The following is a 19239-nucleotide window of genomic DNA, read 5'->3' on the forward strand; positions in this document are numbered from 1 at the left end:
AAATTATTTTATTAAAAGGAAAATAATAAAGGGTATTAATATATAAAAAAAGGGTTCTCTGAGACAACTGAGTTTGGAGGGTGGGATGGTCAGTGTTACATCAACACTGCTAGACTATAGTCCTCTGTTATTTAATCAGAATCCCATCCAGGTTTTGATGTGAAGGTATTTGATAGAGGTGATTAACATCTATAATCAGTTGACTTTAAGTAGAAGTGACCATCGGTAATGTGGGTGGGCCTCACCTCATCTGTTGAAGGCCTTTAAACAAACAAACAAACTGAGGTTTCCTGAAGAAAAAATATTCTGCCTCAAGACAACATTAACCTCTGCCTGAGTTTTTACCCTGTTGATCTGAGTACAGACTCCAGCCTTGCCAGCAGAAGTATCTTCAATCCATATCCATCTATCCCCCTAACCCATCTATCCATGTATTGAGACAGAGAGAGAGATGCCACTGGCTCTGTTCTCTGCAGGACCTTGACTGATGTAAAGGTCTGGCCAGGACTGCAAAGTGCTGCGGTCATGTGAAGCACACGGAGCCCCTTGACATACGCATCATGAAAAGCACAGACGATTGGAAAGCTTAGCTGAAGAGACAGGACATTAGATGTCGCCAGGCAGGTGGGGGCCAGAGCAGCCGCTGCTTCCTGCCCCTGGGTCACAGTGAGCAGGAAGGGGAAGGGCAGTGTGCCTGGGGCAAGCACCTGCTGGACCCTGCACTGAGGCTGAGAGTAAAGAACGTGCATTCAGACCTCTAGGAATTAACATAAAAAGGTGTTCTGGGAACAGGAGAAAGACCTCTCCTGGAAGGGCTGACAGTGACTGGGAGGCATCCCTGGTGACACAGGCCAACCGGGCACCGCCAGTTCTCCACGGATCTGGGTCCCAGCTGCAGGGGCTCCCGGGCTCCCGGGCTGCAGAGTCATAGTTTCCACTCCAAAAAGCAAACCTGTCCGTCTTGGCCCTCACCTTCCCCATCCCCTCCTGCCCCTGACAGCTTGGGAGGCGAGTGCTGAGGGCGGGCAGGGCTCACCTTGGCTTCTGACGTGGGTTCCAAGAAGCACAGGCGGTTCCCAAGTCCCTCGGCCGCCAGGCAGAACTTCCGTTGCTCCTTGTGGACGTTTGCGATGCACTGGAGAACCACCTCATCTTCCTGCCGGCAGAACACACATGCGTGAGCGCCAGGGGCTCCTTGGAACCAGGGCCCCGGGCACCGTGCTGCCGCATCAGCAGCCACCCGAGGGGCACACCCGTCTGACCCTGGCACAGGAGAGGGCAGCCTGGGTGGAGCTGGGAACCCCGGGGGAGGGGGCAGGCTGAGGTGCGAGGCACTTGTGGGCCACAGCCCCAGGCAGCGGGGGCCTGGCCTGGTTTCGGAGGTGCAGGACCACACACAAGCCGGGTGGGCAGAGCGTCTCAAGAGGTGAGCAGACGGGAACGTAAATCTAAGCGATGTCCAGGTACACGAGGGGAACAGTGAGCTGCAGCTGCAGCAACAGACACGCCAGCAGAGACCAGGCAACCGGGGACCCCTGGAGGGAGAGTCCACCTTGGGTGAGGCCCGGGGGAGGCAAGAGCCACGTTGTGGGGGTGGGGGCGGATATAGTGGGTGACCCGTTTGCCAGGGGCTCCGGAAGGAAGCTGGGGAGTGTGTGGGAAATGGGTCCTGGAAAGATGTGAAAGGCAGGCTGAGAAGGAGCCTGGAAGACTCAGGTCGGAAGGAGAAGCCGCCCTGAACTCGTCAGGAGGGGGATCCTCTCCCCTATGCGTCATCAGAAGCAACCCTCCGGAAATTTCAGAGACCTTGGCTGAACAGCATTCCTCTCATTAATGGTCCAGAAACGAGGCCAACCACTACTGACACCAATGCTCACCTCTTGCTCACCCCTGCCTGAGGCTCAGAGGACAGCACTCCCCTTAGCAGGCCCTCCACTCCAGACCGCTCTTCCCCCGTCTACGTCCCCCTCCTCACCATGTTAACTTTCACCTTGGGCTTCGGGCATCCAGCAGGTCTACCTACAGGTGTGGCTGAGTTAAAGGAGTGAGGAGAGGAGAGCCAGGTGGGGCTTCTTCCTGAGCAACTGTTCCCTTGCTCGTGTCTCCGCCCCACGTCTCCTGGGGCTACTGTGCATCCCAGGGTATTGGACCCGAAGATGAAACAAATGTTTTTTCCTGAAAGGGGGCTGCCATGTGTCTAGGCATATGGAAAAAATAACATCCTCCCCGTGATGGGAAGATAAACAAGATTCAATAGTAAGAGAGCCTTAAAAAGGATGTCTGCTGGTACCCCGAGATTGGTCAGGGTATAGGAAAACATGAGAAGACTCCAAATCACAGGCCCATGAAAAGATGACTGAGGAGGGGGGAAAGCCCCACACTTTCACTGGCACTGAAATGTCACCATTCATTATTAAAATCAAGTCGGTAATAAATTCAAAAGCCTCTGCGTATAGTGAAGTCCCAATTCATGGTCTTCTTTGGGTTGAGACAGAATAAAACTGCAGAATAGCCCTAGTCTCAAAATGTGGGTTCCATGAAATCTCTGGAGAGAATGAAACTTCCCCCCAGGTGGCGTCTGCCCCAGATTCTCTGGTGCCCAGAGGTGACCACATCCTCCTGGAGGGCACAGGCAACAAGGGAGTACTCTTAGGTTGGGCAAATGACTCAGGGGCACTACATGAATTGCAATGGGTCATGGGAGTTAAGTGCTCTGTGCCAAAAGAGACAGTCTTCGAAACATAATTTTTCTGTCCAAATTGTCAAGAGGACCCCCTACTGAGAAATACTTAGGTATCCCCCCCACCTATGCATGATTCACCAGCAAAAAAAAAAAAGGGATCCCTGGGTGGCGCAGCGGTTTGGCGCCTGCCTTTGGCCCAGGGCGCGATCCTGGTGACCCGGGATCGAATCCCACATCGGGCTCCCGGTGCATGGAGCCTGCTTCTCCCTCTGCCTGTGTCTCTGCCTCCCTCTCTCTCTCTCTCTCTCTGTGACTATCATAAATAAATAAAAATTTAAAAAAAAATTAAAAAAAAAAAAACAGGTATTTGGAAATCACAGGAGTGTGTTATGGACCAGACTTTTCATGAGTGGGTGAAGGTTGACAAAATTTTCTCCTCAGTTTGAGTTGAAGACACCTCTCTCCATGATCCCATTTCCCATGCCCGTTCCACTCCAAGGTACCCAAACCACCTTGGCTTGACCTTGCACTGGCTGCCTCCTTGTCCTGTAACTCGCACCTTCATAACCTAGGCTGCCCAACAGCTAACGCGATCAAGGAACCTGCCGTGGCCCAACAGCTGTCTGCCGAAGGGCAGCCCAGCACAAACTCTCTGGGTGACACGCAAATGGGTGTAGGACTCTGAGGCAAGTTTCCTGTTCTTCAAATGCTTTCCTCTTTTTTCCAGTGCTGTCTGGCACCGTATGCCCAGTGCTGACCTGGCTGCAGACAACATCTGGAGTGGCAGCCTGGACCTGTCTTCACTCTAGACAGCACCAACCGCCCCCCGCACATCTTCAACAGACCAACATCTCGAGCCCTTGAGCACGTGACACTGTAATCTTTGCACCAAAGTTCCGTTCAGAACCACAAGTCAACCATCTCCTTAGGCCTCTCACTTGGTTTGACCCAGAACACAAGCACCTCCAGTCACTGGCCCTCCCTAGGTCACTCATTTCTTGACTGATGCATGTTCTCTTCCCATTACCTCTCTTCTTTGTCCCTTTGCTTTAAATCAAATCTGACTATTTTCAGGGAGTGCCATTTCTAAGGAGCTCCCTGGGATTGGAGGCTGCAAATTCTTCCACATCTTGCAATCCTCCTCCCCAGGAGCTCCAGCACTCTCCCCCAATCCTCAATGCCAAGTTTGGATAATCACTTTTCTGCTCATGTACCAAATTCCTCTACCTTGAGGTACGTGATTGTCAATCTCCACATCTTCCTGGGCAATGTACCCACATCCTACTTAGTTCTCCCACCATTTATCTGACTCTTAATGACAATCAGAAAGCCTGATCATTTTTGTGCGAATCCAGTACACATTTGTTGACTACCATCCAATGACAAAGCATCCTGCCAGGACAGATACCACAGAGCACACCAGGTCATGTAAGCCAAGATCTGGCTTCCTTCCTGCCACTTGAGCTTCATCTCAACTAACTTCAAGGTTCATGTGGACAGTCTCTTCAAAACAAACACCTTGACCTAATTACTACACAGTTTTAGTAACACATGATGGTGAACATTCCTTGTCAAAACCTAGAACAATTCCTGTTATAAATCTGGAACCAGACTATCTTGCTCTGTGAACCCAATCTTCTCTTTCTTGCTTTCTTACATTCCATGTTCCCACTCTCCTTCACCAGGACTTCCAGTTCCCAGAGGGCGCTGGCCGCCTCTTCCTGGAAGGGAAGGATTTTTTCATAGAGAAAGTAACACAACTCTGGAGTTTTGTTCCATCAATTTATGGGATTTTTTTTTCAATAGTACATTTTCAGCTTGTTTTAACTCTGCTTTCACTGGAATAAGACCATAGGAACTTTCCCCTTTTTTGTAGGACTCAGCAGATCTGACTCAGTCAACATCAAATCACCACCTCCCCCCAGCTATAAGACAAAAGACAAAGTGCTAGGTCAGAGAGCATCATAATCAGTAATGGAAAGACTTTTTAGACCTAGTCTCTGCCCTTAAGGATGAAGGGTACACAGGTCTTAGGTTCCCAGGAAATAATACCAAAGATCACGTAAACATTTCCTGATTTCTACAGAAATACGTCAAAAGGTCTCTGCCCATTCCTCTGGAAGCGAGTTCTTCCCTCTGCCTCCAGCCTCACTTCTCCTCCATTCCTATTGCCTTCCCATCTCCCAGATAAGTCTTTCGTCCAGCCTCCCTAAAACACTCCTTCTTGAAACTCTTCTGTCCTTTTTTTTTTTTAAAAGACTTTATTTATTTATTCATGATAGTCACACAGAGAGAGACGGAGAGGCAGAGACACAGACAGAGGGAGAAGCAGGCTCCATGCAGGGAGCCCGACATGGGATTCGATCCCGGGTCTCCAGGATCATGCCCTGGGCCAAAGGCAGGCGCCAAACCGCTGCGCCACCCAGGGATCCCAACTCTTCTGTCCCTTTATTCAACTCTCTGTTCTCCTTGTTCTCTGCCTTTCCAATGGATCCTTTCCATGTTCAATTTCTCCTGCTCTCCCTGCATCTAAGAGGTCACCCAAAAGTGGTCCTTTGTCATCTCCCTTTAGCAATCTCATCCATTCTTCAGGTTTCTAGTTTTATTCAGAGGAGTTGTTGGACCATCTGTACCTCCAACCTGGTAGCACTGTAAGGTTCCCAACCCCAACTTATTCTTGACTTTATCCATACGTACCACAGACCAGCGTGTCCCAGTGTACCCAAAGGCACTTTTCAGTCTACTTATCCTTTTATGTTCCATGTGTGTTAATGACACATCCAACCTCTTGGCAGCCCAGGCCCAGACATCAACATATCCTGTCTCTGAGTCTTCTCTCCCACCCGTCCTATGGCAGACCAGAAAAAGGACAGACTGGAGGTCTAGAGACCAAGACAAACTATTATGATACTCAGAACATTCTTCCTGTGGTCTATTACCAGAGCACACCTCTGACCTTACCATTTTTCTGTTGAAAACCCATAATGGCCTCTCTCCACTGTCCACATGGACAAAGTCCTTGAACCAGCATACGAAGACCTTCACTCTCTGACCTTTTACCTTAACTTCTTCCCTGTAACTCTAACTTCCCTGTAATAACTCCTTCGTCTTGTCTACCTTCACACTCCTACTCATACTGATTCTAAAGCCGCCCTGATTTTCCCTCTTTTTCTGTGTGCATGTATTATCCTTCCAAGCTTAGCTCAAATACCACATTCCTTTATGAATTCTACGTAATCTCTCCTCTATCCAAATTTCCATAGCAATATCACCACACTTTGGCATTATGTTTATTTACATGCATGCCTTATCCCAACTATATATTTTGAAATGGCTAACATTTACTGATCTCATGACGAGCACTGTGCCTTATAATAACCCTGCTAAGCTTCACCCCAACATGACAGTATAGGTACTATTGTCACCTGCACTTGACAAGTGAGGAGCTCCCGCACAGCGCAGTTCATTAACTTGCCTACAGTCTCATGGTGGTGAGGCTGTCTGTGTCCACATTCTCTCCCAGCCCTTTCAGCTTGTTTTGCAGCCCTTGAAGGCAGGATCCACATCTGGTTCATGTTTATACCTATCAGGATATTCATTAGCATCGTGCCTTGTGCACAATATACACCATATACAATATACAAAATATACAGTTAAAATTTATTGAATGCATGTGTTTTTTTACCTTACAATTCCTAGTTAATTATAAACTCAGTGCAGAAAACTGCTTCCCCATCCAAGCTGGGAACAGAATGTGTTTGGTAAGAGCATGCTGACTGATGGCGACGGAATCAGATTTTAAGAAGAGATTTGTCTACTCTCACCCATGTGACATTAATTACTGCAGAAAAGGTCACTTTTCACTGATGAGTCAGAACTGAATAATCTCAGAACAGATGTTGACATAAAAAAGTGGAGAATGAGCAATAATAATGAGGCTTTGACGTCCATTTCAGAAGTTTTTGTTGTTACTTCATTATTATTGATACCAACTATTCATTCCATACCAGACACACTATGAGATTTCCCCCTAGGTTGTTTAACGTTAACAACACAATCATTTTAAGAATGAAGCCAGCAGAGGAATCAGACAGTTTTAATAAAGAAGTATTTAATGAACAGTTATTATGTGCCACCATGTCACAGCATCTCAGTTCTGGTCTCACGACCGTCCTATAAGGTAGATACTAACATCCTTTCTATCTGTAGATATAGAGGTTGAAGTGCAGAGGTTAATTAATTTGCCTAGCACCACACAGCATGTAAATAATAGATTCTGACCTTGAACCTTAGAACTATCTGAATCAGGAGCGTGTCCTATTCACCATGACACCCAATAGTCTCCCCCAAGAGACTGACTTTAGTAAGAGGTCTGAACTCACATCTCCCTGACTTTAAGACCTGTGGTGATAGTGCTAATAAAAATAGATAACTCCCAGCCCCCTCACATGGCCATACAATACCGGAAAGTGACCAAATCAACAACAAAATGCCAGAGAGAACAACCAGAGGAGTGAAAATGAAATAAAACAATTTTTTTCTGTGCTCAATGACTGTAACACTGGAAGGTATGTACATCATCCACAAACTTGTAACAGAGGGGGAGAAAGGATTAAAATCCAAGGTATATTGTATGTCAGCATCCGTCCAAGCTATGCGGTTCAAAAGGACCAGCTATTCCTGTCAAAGATTCAGCTTGTGGTGGTGTTGAGTGATTGTCTCTGAGCAAGGACAGCCTTTGGCTCTCTCTGCTTAGATTTAAGTCATCACAGGTCATCTCTGACAAAGTTTTTTCTAGACTCCTCCAGCTGAAGAACCTTGAACTTGAAAATGAATGGAGCTTGCCCATTCTAACCCTAGTGCTTCTGTCTCTTACCCTGGCTTCAGACCCGTGTGATAACAACCAAGTTTGGAATTCTGTGGTGATGGCTGGGGGCACCCTGGCTCTCCCTCTTCTCCCTGGGTCATTTGCAAAAGACTCTTTGGGACAAAAACAAAATGTCCGACAGTCCTATTTAAGGTAGATCACTGGGAATCTGATGACAGCTCTATAGTTAGATCTGCACATCACAGATACCAAGAAGCTCGTGAGCAGGGAGCGTGTGGGACAGAGTGCAGTCCAGCGGATCTCATGGTCCACATTTAAGTGCATGAATTATTGCAGAGGGAAATCCACAACCATTTATCGCTTTCAAGAGGAAGATGTGTCCAGCCACTCATCGTGAACATCAGACATAACTATGTTAGGAAACAGATACAGTTAGAGCTCTTTGCTTAATACGTGCAGACCTGGGTGACAGCTCATTGTCCGACTTTACCCCAAAGCATCTTCTAAATGAAAAATAAGTGAGCTCTTCAGAAGACAAGACCATCTCTCAATTATTTCACAAGAATTAATGGTGCTGGCGGTGTCTGCAAATAGCAATCATTCTGACTACCTGCTCTTCTTAGATTCTAAGCTCCTTGGAGGCAAGAGCCTCTCACCTCCTTATGAAACCTCAGTGTTCTGCATTGTGCCTGGCACAGAAAAGCACAAATATTTGGGAGTTTAGTGAACAAATCATATACTTTGAAAACAACTGATAACATTAACAAAAACGCTTATGCATAAAAATTGCGTGTAAAAATCTTCTGCATTTTCTTACTTGTAGGGTCTGGAATGCCAACATAGAAATGGTGGGTATTGTATAGAAGGAACTATGATACCCTGCTTCCACAATAGCTCCATGAGACGTACCAAAGTTTTTAATCCCATTTAAAAATTTTGGAAGTTAAAGATTATGGACTGAGGGAGGAGGCTAGCTAGTTCAATGTCCAATTTGCAGAAGCTGATGTTATACTGTGTCCCTAGAGACCAGTTTTCTAGGATTTTTCCTCTTGCTGTTGTGTTTTTGATGTAGTAACATTACACCTTAGGAACTCCTCACTGTTTTTCCAATCTCTCAAAAATTGGGGATGGTTCTTGTCTCTCATTCCTTACTATGGATGGTTGCAAAATGCAGTAAAATGGAAATTTCAGGATCCTGAGACAGAAGGTTGATATAGGGAAATGATAGTTTATCATTCCTCCCTTCTTTAAAAACTTTCATTGTTTGGCTCATAGGGTAGACTTTCTTTTAGTTTTCCCCTCTATTTACTGGCAGATCCTTCCTTCTCAGTATCCTTGGCAGGCATACCATCCTCTTCTCCTCTCTGCTGCTCCCTTATAACGCTCCCAGACTGTCCCTTTGAGTTTTCTTTACCAGTACTCCTTTCCTTATATTATCTGCTTTCGTGGCTCTAAAAACCACATGTGGTGGATGGTGGTGGTCTGCCGCTCCCTCTCTCCTTGCCCCTTCCCCTACTCATGCATTCGCATGTGCACGTCCTCGTGGGTGGTCTCTCAAATAAAATCTTTAAAAAAAAAGAGTAAAAATAAAAGAAAAATAAAAACCACATGTACATGAATGACTCCCATGTTTGTATCACCGGCTTAGGCTTCTCTTCTGAACCCCAGCTGTTATCTCCAGTTCCTTAGTATCTCCAAAATCCAACTCTTAATTGCCTCCCCTGAGAATCTGCACAGAGTCTTCTCTGTCTCAAGACATGGCAAACTCTTTAGGATCTTAGACAAAAATATAAAAAATATAAATAATAAAATAAAATAAATACTGCAGTCTTATTGATTCCTTTCTTTCTCTCACCTCACATCCACACCAGCAACACATCCTACCCATCCTGCCCTTTCAGAATGCAACCAGCTGGCCTACCATGCACCCTCATCACTGTTGCTGCCAGGCTCAGGCATCATCTCCTGGTATGATGACAACAGTCACCACTTCTGTTTCCCACTCATACCTCTTCTCTCTCCCCAAAGGGTTTTAAGACCTGAGATAGGTCATCCCACTCTTCAAAATGCCCCAGTGGCTCTCTTGCCCCAGGAAAGAGGTAGAATTCTGTGGCCTGTAAGGTCCTAAACTTGCCCCCACCTCCCAACAACCTCTCTTCTATCACCCTTTTGCTTGCCCCATTTCAGCTGTGCTGGCCTCCTCTCTGTGAGTACCAATTTTCAAGTGTGACCCTCCCTTCCACCCCTTGTGTTTGCTGTTCCCTTTGCCTAGAATGTTCTTCTTCCAAATGCCTGACAGCTCCCTACCATCAGCTCTGTGTCCCACAGTGGAGGGACCTTTCCCTGTTACCCAATATATGACCACCACTTCATTCCCACCTTGCTTAACCGGCTTTCTTTTCCAATTAGCACTTGTCACCTAAGAATATATATTTCTTAGGTGTCTCTTCCTTTGTTACAACATAACTCTCCTGGATACGGGTTTTCTCAATGCTGCACCTCCAATGCCTGAAACAGCACCTGGCACATGGTAGGTCACTGAATGACTAGTCATGTTATTTCCTATTAGGTACAGTGCCCACAAAAACTTATGAATTCATTACACTCTTCTATTGCTTTATGGGAAGTGACAAAACAGTCCTCCGGCTCAGCTGTTTATTGGTGACTGACCAGCAAGAGAAGTCCCTGTAGCCTCCGGGGCTCCTGCTGCTCCATCAACTGGAAGGTGTATATTCTGCTATCCTCTTCAGAATATAAAAACTATTCAGCGTCAGCCATGGTTTGGTCCATTTGGAACTTGCAGAGAAGAGGGCATGGTGGAAAGCCTTTCCCTACACTGGTTAGAGGGACAAGCTTTACACATGCATTTAATTCCTTCTCAGATCCTGCTGCTCTTAGACATGGAAGAATGCAGTGACCTGTGACATGTTCTTCCAGAAATAATGTCAATTAATTCTTCCTATTCTCATAGGATAGAAAAATAATGACCTAGTTTCTACCAAGGGAATTTCTAGCTCCACATGAAGGTCTTCTATAAAATCTTATTTTGTAGTGTTGGTATTTCAAATACTCTCTCACCCAATGAGAACGTACCAGGTGAGGGACCATACCCTGGTGCATACATGTACTCTCTTGGTTTCTTTCCTTCTTTAGGCACATCAGCCAGGGTGAAGGACAAATGGGAAAAAGCTGGAAAACTAAAGCAAATTGTGGTGTTCAATGTCTAACCTAGAGGGATAGCAGGGGTCAATAATACAGCTATGGCAGGAAAATTTAGGTCTCTGGATCCAAACACGGATCTGAACCTGATTTTAAAAGGGGGATCTGACCAGGACACTTCAACGTCCCATGTTCACCTTATAAATGCTGATGGGTTTGCTCTGTGTCTCCATCTTGATGCAGTCTAAGCACCATGACCTGAGAACTGGACAAAGAGCATCCAATTCAGATTCTACCTCACCACAACTGAGACCATGACGAATTGTGCAATGATGGCCATACTTTTATGCTATTAGATCCATTCTTTGTTTTCAAGTCAATTTCCTTTGCTTTTATCATTGATTCTTGGACCTTTGGTTTCTAAACTGAGGTATAACACCTTCCCCGGGCCTTGCAATTTACCCATGACAGCCCATCCACTTGTAGGCAGATCTTGTATAGGACCGCCAATGAGGAGAGTGGGCCACAGTACCATCTGTTTTTGTATCATGGGAATAAACTAAGTATTGAGATCCTTTCTACTGGCATAACACGGTACCTCAGACAGAGTACTTTCTGGAATCTTCCCCTTTAAGATTTGTAGAGAAAGTAAACAAACCTCTAAGATCCAACATGAAGGATACAACCAAATACTCGAGTGTGTGCATAAATAATCCAATTTACTGACAGATGTTGTAAAATCCAAAAGCAACAACAAAGCATCTAGCAATTTCCATACAAAATCTAATAGCTAGGGAACACTGTCTTTTTCAGAAAGTATGCTTGATGAAGTTAATAGCTTGTAATGAAATTTATGGGCTGATATTTAGATAGATAAGTCTTTGAAAATAGGTCACTTAAAAGCAAAATAAGGGCTTTCAAAATCTAATGGTGCATTATGCCCAATGAACTATCCAGGATTAGCTTTAAAAAAGGAAGAAAAAGAAAGAAGAAACAGAGAGAGAAAGGAAGGACACACCCCTCAATTTCTTCTAGCTCTATGCAGAATTAAGTCATACATTCATTCAAGAATTATTCGTGTGCCCACTGATGTGCCAGACTCTTTCATGGCCTGTGGTACACTGATAAACAAGACAGGCCACACATCTGCCCTACTGGAATTCCAAGTGGATGACTATCCTGTAGTATGTATACATTGACTCAAATGGGTTTGGGGTGACAGTTTAGATGGGATGTAATCTAGGACCAGAAGAATCTGAGGGAGACAGAGTCAGGAACCCAGGGATGTTTGGGTTACTTCTCTTTCCTCCCTGACACTTCATCAGTCCTAGGATTAGCTCCTATGTATGTTTCAATCAGAAACTTTACTTTAAAAAAATTTTTTTTAATTAAAATTAAAATTAAAAAAAAAAACAACTTTACTTTTTTGCATTGTAACTCCTGGATTTATCTAAATCCCCTCTTACCAGAACTTTTCTGTTTAGAAGGCAAGAATTTCATCCTGCTCATCTCCTCTTGTTTGTGTTATATCCCTAATACCTACCATATGGAGCATACATGTCACAAATTTGTTGAATGAAAATAATGGTTAGGACAAATAGTGGATCAAAATGTTGTGTCAAATCTGAGTAAAAAGCTGGTTGGGTGTCTGCGTCTTGGTTTTGGCTGGGGTCATGACCTCAGGGTGGTTGGATTGAGCCAGGCATCTGGTTCTGCACTTAGCACAGAGTCTGTCTGGGATCTCCTCTCCCTTTGCCCTTCCCCCAGTTCGTGCACCCACAGACATGCACGTGTGTGCTCTCACTCTCTCTCAAATAAGTAAATAAAATCTTAAAAAAAAAAAAAAAACTGTAGACCAAGGAGTACCTGATGGTCAGGAATCAAAACCAGACACCATCAGAAATATAGGTACACTTATATGGTCAATTAATCTACGTCAAAAAAGGAGAGAATACAGAACGGGGAAAGGCAGTCTTTTCCATAAATGATTCTAGGAAAACTGGATAGCTGTGTGCAAAAGAATGAAAACTAGAGGGACCCCTGGATGGCTCTAGCAGTTTGGCGCCGCTTTCAGTTCAGTGCATGATCCCGGAGACCCAGGATTGAGTCCCACGTTGGGCTCCCCGCATGGAGCCTGCTTCTCCCTCTGCCTGTGTCTCTGCCTCTCTTTTTCTGTCTCTCATGAATAAATAAAATTTTTTAAAAAAGAATGAAACTAGACCATTTCTTATGTCATATACAAAAATAAATGCAAAGTGGATTAAAGGCTTAAAAGTGAGATCTGAAACCATAAAACTGGTAGAAAACATAGGCAGTAATTTCTTTAATATCAGCCTTAGCAACATTTTTCTAGATATGTCTCTTCAGGCAAGGGAAACAATAGCAAAAATTAACTATTGGGACTACCCCAAAACAAAAACCTTTGGTACAGCAAAGAAATCCATCAACAAAATAAAAAGGCAACCTACTGAGTGGGAGAAGATATTTGCAAATAATATATCTGTTAAAAGGTTAACATTCAAGATACTTAAGAACTTATACAATCAACACCAAAAACACAAATAGTCCAATTAAAAATAGGCAATCAGAAAGGGAGACAGAACATGAAGACTCCTAACTCTGGGAAACGAACTAGGGGTGTTGGAAGGGGAGGAGGGCGGGGGGTGGGGGTGAATGGGTGACGGGCACTGAGGGGGGCACTTGACGGGATGAGCACTGGGTGTTATTCTGTATGTTGGCATATTGAACACCAATAAAAAATAAATTTATTATTTAAAAAAATAAAAATAAAAATAGGCAGATAACCTGAACAGATGTTTTTCCAAAGACATCCAGAGGGCCAACATGAAAAGGTGCTCTACATCACTCATCATGAGGGAAATGCAAATCAAAACCACAATGAGAGATTACCTTAGACCTGTCAGAATGGCTAGAATGAAAAAGACAAATAACAAGTGTTGGTGAAAATGTGGGAAAAAAAAGAATCCTCATGCATTGTTGATGGGAATGTAAATGGGTGCAGCTACTGTGGAAAACAGAATGGAGGCTCCTCAAAAAATTAAAAATAGAATACCATGTGATCCAGCTACTCCACTACTGGGTATTTACCCAAGGAGATCAAAAACACTAACTTGAAAAATATATGTACCCCTAGGTTTATAATATTTTTTATAAAAACAGCATTATTTATAGTAGCCAAGATATTCAAGCCACCAAGTGCCCACTGACAGAGAAATAAAGATGTGATACACACACACACACACACACACACACACACACAAAGAATATTATTCAGCCATGTGAAACAATATGGATTGACCTAGAGGGTATTACATTAAGTGAAATAAGTCAGAGAAAGACAAATCCTGAATCATTTTACTTATATGTAAAGTCTAAAAAACTGCAAGTGAACAGTGAAACGAACAAAAAGCCAGACTTTTAAATACAGAGAACAAATTGGTGCTTGTCCGAGGGCAGGTGGGACGGGAGGCTCTGGGTGAAATAAAGGAGATCCAGAGGCATGAACTCCCACTTAGAAGTCATGAGGATGAAAGGTACAGCACAGAGAATATGGGCAATAATACTGTAATACTGGGGAGCACTGGGCATTATAGAAGTGTTGAATCATGTGGTACACCTGAAACTCATATAACACTGTATGTTAATTATGCTTCAATTAAAAGAAAAAACAACAACCAGACTGTTAGGGATCCTGAGACACAGCTCACGAAGAGCCAGAGGACCCGTGAAAACCAAGCAAAACCAGGTCTCTGAACAGGAATTCTCCCTGGGACTCAGTATTTAGTTGAGGTTCAAAGTCGGTTATCATGTGCAACAATTTCCCACACTTGAGGATTTCAATTCGGCAAGGCTCATCCTACTCTGAATTTGTGAGAATACAGCACCCAGGGAATGCGTGTGCCAGAGGGCATAGCTCAAGTATCAGGGGGCTCCACGAGGCACTGGTTTCAGCACTTCATATTTCATACAAGCCTCAAAAATCTCTAGTCATCAGTATGCCCATTTTATGGGTAAAGACACGGAGGCTAGGCTCAGGTACGTTAAGAGACTGCTCAGAGTTGGGTGGCTATTCCTCTTGTTCATCCATTATTCATTCATTTATGAAGTATTCACTGTTATGGCCTATTACACACACCACGCACTGCTAGGCCCTAGAATACAAAAAGGCATCAAACTAGTAAGTGGACATTTAAAACCAGTTCTGTAAGTCTCCAAAACCCAAGCCCTTCTCACTGTACCAAGGCTCTTCTGGTGAAGAAATCGTTTCAGTAGCTTAATAATTGATATTAGGCGGCCCGGGTGGCTCAGCGGTTTAGCGCTGCCTTCAGCCCAGGGCCTGATCCTGGAGACCCAGGATCGAGTCCCACGTCAGGCTCCCGGCATGGGGCTTGCTTCTCCCTCTGCCTGTGTCTCTGCCTCTCTCTCTCTGTGTCTCTCATGAATAAATAAGTTAAAAAATTTAAAAAAATAATAATAATTGATACCACTCCCACTGACTGATGCTGCTTTTCTCAATTTCTCACCTTAACAGGGCTGGATATTGCAGCTGGAGGGCTTTAGTTGGAGGGGTAGGTTCATCTTTCTTAAATAAAATACAAACAACCAATTCTTTCTGGATCTCACGTCAAGTCAAAACACAATGTCAAGTCCCAAGGCCACTCTCTCTGTCCACCTTGCTTTAACTCCCATCCCCACCCACCCCTAACCACCACCACCACACTGCTTGATGCTCCTAAGCCCAGCCATAAAAATTCACAAGTCATCCTGTGAACAGTTTTAAAAAGGCAGTGTCGTCCTGCAGCAAAAGTCCTCAGAGTTCTTGGCCAAACCAAAATCTAATGAAAACCCAATAAAATCAAAAGCATACAAGATGGAGTTAACTCAAATTATTTGAGACTAATTGCTTGATTCCTTCTGTTACAGAGACTAGAATTTACTCCATATCCCTCAGATGAAAAAAAAAAAATTCCATATTGGCTTTTTCCCTCCACTAAATACAGTAACGTCTGGCTCTGAATCCCTACTCTCAATAATTTCAATCTTGGTCCTGTTTAAAGAACTTTTATCCTTCTCAGGTCTGCATAATTATCAGAGGAGATTTATATTGACCATAAAATCTGGAATAAAGCAGCTGGTTTTCAGCCCATGAAGACTGCTGCCAATACACTCACTATCCAAGCCTGTGTGGTCTATTTGATGGCAAGTAGCCACTACTTTTTACCCTCCTTAGCCACAGAGATAGTGATCCCCAAAGTCTTGGTGTTTCAGGTCTTGTATCTTGGCCCTCATCACCCTACGGTCTCCTGGGTAGGAGTAAATGGGCAGGGATGCAGGTCTCTGCTACCTATGAAGCCCTGTTCTGCAGCCTCCAAAGTGAGACATTCCTAGGTTTGGTCTCTTGGCCTTGCCCTGTCCAAGCCTCAAGTCCATCCCCCACCACGAGGACCACCCAGATGTCCACATCCACAAGACTGTGGGAAATTGGTCTTAGATCACCCCAGGGCAAAAGGAAGCCCCAGATCTCCAAGCCACAAAGTTCTGCTTCACTTGGTGAGAAAGAAAAGAAGGAAATAACTCATTTTAATGTCATGTTTTTTCCTGGATTTCTCTCATTTTGAGGAGTCTGCAGGAAAACAAATTGGACTCTGCTGTAAAGCAGTGGGGCTCAATCACAAGCGATGTGAGAATCACCTGGAGCCCTTTTTAAGGGCTACTGATGCCTGAGTCCCACCCTGTTCCAAATGCTGGGAATGCCTAAGGCAGGCGCTGGGTCCAAGTACTGAAGGTCTCTCCTTGTGACTGATGCATGCTGAGGGTGGAAGACTCCTCCACAGACTCCAGGTAGAGGGGCTAGAGCGTGGGAGTGTCACAGGAGGCTGCCAGATACTCTGACACAGGCATGGACTCACAGAAAAAAACAAATGAGTTTGGGAAATGACAGAAGGGAAGTAAGTGAGGGAAAGATCAGGTGTTGGGGTTTTCTCTTTTAATCAAGGATCCAAAGGCTAGCTCACTGTCGGTTCAAAACCCTCCAATCACCAAAGGCTACCATTTGCCCCCCTCCCCACCCCGCCCCGTGGGTGTGTTCCTCTAGAACATGTCAGGATTTCTTTTTTCACTAGGCAATTGTAGTACTGCCTCATGGGATTTCCTCCTTGGAGTACAGGACTAAGATGACAATCTGTCAGCCACAAAAGAATCACCAAGAAAAACTAATATCTCACTTCTCCAAACTAAGGAATTTGAAAAGTTTAAACTGGAAAACTAGCCAACCAACTAGCAAGTGGTTATTGAATGTTCTCAATGTACATGGCACTATGTTGGTTTTGTGTTTTTTTCGTTTTTTTTTTTCTTTTTTTTTTTTTTAAAGAATTTAAGAGTGAGCGAGCAAGAGAGAGAGAGCAAGAGCACAAGCAGGGTAGAGGGGCAGAGGGAGAAGCAGACTCCCCACTGAGCAGGGAGCCCGACAATGCGGGGCTCCATCCAAGGACCCCAGGATCAAGACCTGAGCTAAAGGCATTGAGTAATGGACTGAGCCACCCAGGCACCCTGGTAACTGCGTTATAATACTTGTGGGTCCTTCCTTTCCTTTCCCCAGCCCACTCCCAAACCCTTCTCATGACAAGAGTGAATGACTTTCTGGTAACTTCAGAGGAAAGCATGTAAAACTATTTTAAACGCGTAACACTTTTCATATTCCCTAAGGAAACTGAAGTGTTTTACATCCAAGAATAAGAGGTCTCAAAATGTATAAGGGAACTGTTGGTAGTTGTGGAGTGGAAACTCTTGGTGGAAAATCCAAGTCTCTCCCTCGCTACAATAGCACATTTCCATCTCAGTAGCAGGAGTCAGAATATCTAAACCACATCCCAAAGTTAATATATGTCCACCTGACTTTACTTACGGCACATTTTTTTTTCTACTTGCAAATAGGGAAAGCAATTTTAATCTTCTTTCCAAAATGTGGGGGAATATATATGGCTGGTGTCCCACAGTGTTAAATAATTCACGTGACTTTCAAGTAAATATATTCCAAATAAAATTCTGAAATCATAGCTCACCCATATGTAGCTCTCCATGTGTTGAACACAAGCAAAATCGGAGTTACCATGCAACATTTATCATTTCAGGGATTGAGAGTGTTCCTTTTATCACTTTAGAGTGTAAGCCCTGAGTCAGGTCAGAATGAAGCATCAATATCCATTCCTTTCATATAAAGCAGATAAGGGTACAGAAAGGCCTCCATTTTATTCTACAGGTGCAACTAATTGTGGCTCTGATGAGCTGAGTCAGCCTTGGCTAAAACAGTACAGAGCAGAGGTGCATGGGCGGCTCAACAGGTTAAGCATCTGACTCTTGATTTCTACACAGGTCATGATTTCAGAGTCATGACATTAAGCCCCACACTGGGCTCCATGCTAGGTGTGCAGTCTACTTAGAATTCTCTCCCTTGCACCCTCCCACCCCACTCAAGCACATGTTCTCTAAACCAAACAAATAACAAAAACAAACCCCTCCCCCCCCAAAAAAAAACCCATACAGAGCAGATCATACCAGCCAAAGCCAAAAGCAGCATCCATCTCTACCAATAAAATTCTAATCAAGTGTTCATGATCTCAATCTTTCTGCACTGCCATTTCAGCTTCTCCTTTGCAAATATACCTCTAAACCAAGATAAGTGAAGGAAAAATGATCGACATGGGATCCCAGGAAATTTAAAGAGAAAGCACTTCAGGAGTCACTGAATCCAAACCTCTTGGGAATTCTTCCACACAAACATCAAGACAGACATTCAAGCCTCTATCCTTATCAAAGTAGAAATTCACATGTAAAGCACCAAAAAAAAAAAAAAAAAAAGCCATGAAAACCAATTAAAAGATGTAATACTATTTTGCATACTTCTATTTCTGATTAAAAATTTCCTCTGCCGCATGCTTGCCGGCTCTGTCTACCAACAGTCTGTCCATTAACGAGGATTATATTCTGTATGGTCAATTCTTTAGGCCTTATCGGACTTGTGGAGCCTGGGGAGTTCCGAGCAGAAAGGAAATGTATTATTCATCTGCGAATAGGAGGACTGATAATGCAAGATGTCAACCATCTGTTAGCCACTGAGGTCAGAATGAGACTAGCTAGCCCAAAAATACAGCAGAAGAGACCGACATGAACTCGGAGAAAGAACTCATGAGGGTTAACCACAACCATCAATTATCAAGATTGGTGCACAGCTTCTTTACAAACAATACAGGACCGTCTTCTCTGGGCTGTTGAAAGTGTCTTGTGATTAGAAGTCTGTAAGAACACACTCTATGGAAATAGCCATTTAAAAAAAGATTATTTTTGGTCAATTTACCCAACGTTAGAGTCTCAATACTTGTGCACTAAAGAGCTGAGCTCCATGAATGCATAAACTGTGTTTAATTTTCCCTCTACTCTGTTTAGCATGGCATTATGTGCAAATAAAGAAGCAGTAAAGCATTTCTGCTGCTCCTTACCAAGGTAAATAGCTTTGCCTATTACTTTTCTCTAGAACCAATATCCAGGATTC

At 44.1% G+C, this 19239-nt stretch overlaps 1 protein-coding gene across 3 annotated transcripts in view; it reads right to left on the reverse strand.

The window, feature by feature from the left end:
- Positions 1 to 19239, reverse strand: part of RYR3 (ryanodine receptor 3) — a 518005-nt gene that overhangs the window by 355739 nt on the left and 143027 nt on the right. For all 3 annotated transcript variants that reach the window (XM_038579912.1, XM_038579911.1, XM_038579910.1), the window contains exon 2: positions 1037 to 1156. In XM_038579912.1, coding sequence (XP_038435840.1) covers positions 1037 to 1156 — 120 coding nt within the window. The remainder of the gene's footprint in view (positions 1 to 1036; positions 1157 to 19239) is intronic.

The sequence above is a fragment of the Canis lupus genome, chromosome 30, assembly GCF_011100685.1.
Source record: "Canis lupus familiaris isolate Mischka breed German Shepherd chromosome 30, alternate assembly UU_Cfam_GSD_1.0, whole genome shotgun sequence".
Classification (NCBI taxonomy): domain Eukaryota; kingdom Metazoa; phylum Chordata; class Mammalia; order Carnivora; family Canidae; genus Canis; species Canis lupus.